Source organism: Arachis ipaensis, chromosome B08 (genome assembly GCF_000816755.2).
Source record: "Arachis ipaensis cultivar K30076 chromosome B08, Araip1.1, whole genome shotgun sequence".
Classification (NCBI taxonomy): domain Eukaryota; kingdom Viridiplantae; phylum Streptophyta; class Magnoliopsida; order Fabales; family Fabaceae; genus Arachis; species Arachis ipaensis.
Genome location: NC_029792.2, coordinates 736,593 through 739,364, shown reverse-complemented (window position 1 = coordinate 739,364; position 2,772 = coordinate 736,593). Strand labels below are relative to the sequence as shown.

Here is a 2,772-nt window from a genome sequence, read left to right as displayed (position 1 = left end):
AGTGTATCGAAAATATCAGTGTTCCAATTATTTTAACCGTTGATTTGAATTATAAAAAATATATATAATATATATTAATTGAAATCAACTATTAAAATAATTAAAATACCGATATTTTCAGTACACTTTAAATTTTTTCTAATTGATATACTACCTCTTGTAAGAAATCGGCAGTTCCTTTTCTGTCAGGACATTTGAATCCACAAGATTCAAAGAAGTCAACTACATGCTCACGTGGGCCCTGATAAACAATTTGACCCTCTGATATTAAGAAGATATCGTCGAAGAGATCGAATGTCTCAGGAGCAGGTTGTAAGAGAGACATGAATATGGTTGCTTCAGTTATGTGTACAATCTGCTGCAAACATTTTACTATCTGATATGTTGTTGAACTATCAAGACCTGTTGATATTTCATCCATGAATAGTGTTTTTGTGGGCCCAACGATCATTTCTCCTGTAACATACCAAAGAGAAAAAAAAATAATTTCATCTTAGAACAAACTATAAAATATAAGTAAATAGTTAAATTAATTTTTAAAAAATAATTTTTTTAATTAATTTTTTTAAAATTTTAAGTTAGTTATATTAATTTTTTTTTTATTTCCGTTATTAATTATGTAAGAGTTTATTGATGTAGTACGTTAAGTAACATCATAATATACATCCGGTAGTTCTAATTGACGATAAATATAATAAATTTATAAAATTAGATTAAATCAAATTCAAAGCGAGAAATTTCAATGCATCAAGTTTTTTTTTAAATTATGTTTTAATTTGATCTAATTTTATAAATTTATTATGTTAATAGTCAATTAAAATTTTTAATTAAGTGTGTATACTGTATCACTCAATGTATAATATCACACCATCAACAAAAGAAATTATAGAATGACTAACGTGATTAATTTAAAATTTGTGAGAAAGAAATTTGATTAAAAAAAAATTGATACCAATTTAAAAAATGAGTAATCTTTCGCAGATGAATTTGATTATTTACTTTATAAAATTTTGAAATAGAACCTTCTACTGTATATATTTAACGGAAATTTATTCATTTTAAAAACACAAATGCATCTTATTATAATGCATGCAGGCCAATGTTGTTTTATATTATTAGAATGTAGCAGAGATTAGGTAATGTATAGCATAATCAAGGTATTATTTGGCCGGACTCATTTTCTTAATAAGTTATTGCAACAAGCTCTAATTACCTTTGAATGGTTCTTTCTTCCTTTCAATAAAGAAGAATTCTTTTGGTTTTCTTTTTTAATTAATAATTACATCTGACGATGAGTGTATAAAATTAAACTAAACCTATTCAAACGTTGATAGAGGCAAGCTTCGGGATTAAAAATAAAAATAAAAATAAAATAGCAGAAACAAAAGACAAAAAAAAAAAATTTGAACCAGAAAATAAAAAATAGAAAAATGCTATTTGTACACCAAAATCAGTCACCAATGTATTTGTGTATAAATATATGTGTGGTTTAATTTATTTTCATAATGTATTTGTATCTCACCATGTATTTTATATTAGTGGCTGATTTTGATATACAGGTAGCATAACTCAAAAAAAATATTATTTTGACTTTTTAAATTAAAAAAGAAAAACCTGTTGTTACACGCTTTTTTTGGCCACCGGAAACACCTCTCTGCATTTCATCACCCACAATAGTATCTTTACAAATATCAAGCCCTAATATCTGCATAACATTATCAAATCATTAATCTCTAAAAGAAATCATGCATGGTAGAATTTAATGTAATTTGTCAAAGTAGAATTCACTTACTTTGAGAGTGTAATCAGTAATGAGACTGCTTTCTGTTCCTTCTAATGCCGTAGCCTAAATATATAAGCATCAAAAATATATTCCACACAGTAAGAAACAATTAATGCATGAAATTATTTATAACTATGAATATTTAATTACTACATAACTCAAATTAATTAATGGCACCTTCATGAAAAGGTCAATTTCTGCCTCTGGAAATATGCCAGCTTCCTTTTCCCTTCGAGCAAGCTCGGATAACAAGTCTATGTTAACAATTAAACAATAAAGCTAAAGTTGTTAATACAAAAATAGAACATTATTAACCCATGTTTTAATATGAAATTTTTTGTTAGTTAGTTAATTAAGTTACCATAACGAGTTCCAACCCCTTGGCATCTAGCTGAGAAGTCCAAGGTTTCTTTAACGGTCATTTCACCCACATGCACATCATTTTGGCTAATGTATGCTGAAGTCTTTCTAGGAACAAACTCATTAAGCTTGTGTCCATTGTAACTGATTTCACCTTCTACCTATTTCATCCAAACCAATACAAACATCACTCTTCTTCAATTCCTCATGTTAACAAAATAGTATTTTTTTAGGGCAATAAAATCATGTTACAAACATCACTTCAATTATGCTATTCGTACATGAAAAATCAGTCACTATGTATAAAGATATATATTTGACATCTTCTAAAAAAATCAGTATACTATTGTAAACAAGTTTAATTGTTTATATATTGGACTGCGTTTGTTTACAGGCATGAGACACTAAGACAGAGATAGAGGGACATAAAATCGTATCTGAGATGAGATATAGACAGAGGAGACATTGTATCTAAAACTACTGAATTAGTGTATTTTGTGTCTATCCTAACAAAAAAGACACAAAAATACTAATAAGAGACACAACTTATTATTTCTTTTTTTATTATTCTTATTAATTTTTTATAATTATATTTTTTATTATTATATTTTTCGTCTCAAATTTTTTGA

General features: G+C 26.7%; 1 protein-coding gene across 3 annotated transcripts in view; it reads right to left on the bottom strand.

The window, feature by feature from the left end:
• The window catches only part of LOC107612651 (ABC transporter G family member 29-like), a 14,329-nt gene that overhangs the window by 5,592 nt on the left and 5,965 nt on the right, over window positions 1–2,772 (bottom strand). For 2 of the 3 annotated variants that reach the window (XR_001613831.2, XM_016314348.2), the window contains exons 4-8: window positions 2,145–2,304; window positions 1,961–2,037; window positions 1,793–1,846; window positions 1,615–1,705; window positions 155–456 (exon numbers count right to left, since the gene is read on the bottom strand). Coding sequence is in view for 1 of the 3 variants with exons in the window: in XM_016314348.2 (XP_016169834.1) it covers window positions 155–456; window positions 1,615–1,705; window positions 1,793–1,846; window positions 1,961–2,037; window positions 2,145–2,304 (684 nt within the window). In the remaining 2 variants the exon portion in view is untranslated. Of the gene's footprint in view, window positions 1–154; window positions 457–1,614; window positions 1,706–1,792; window positions 1,847–1,960; window positions 2,038–2,144; window positions 2,431–2,772 lie in introns of those variants that run through there. The other variant, XR_002351725.1, reaches the window with a different exon arrangement.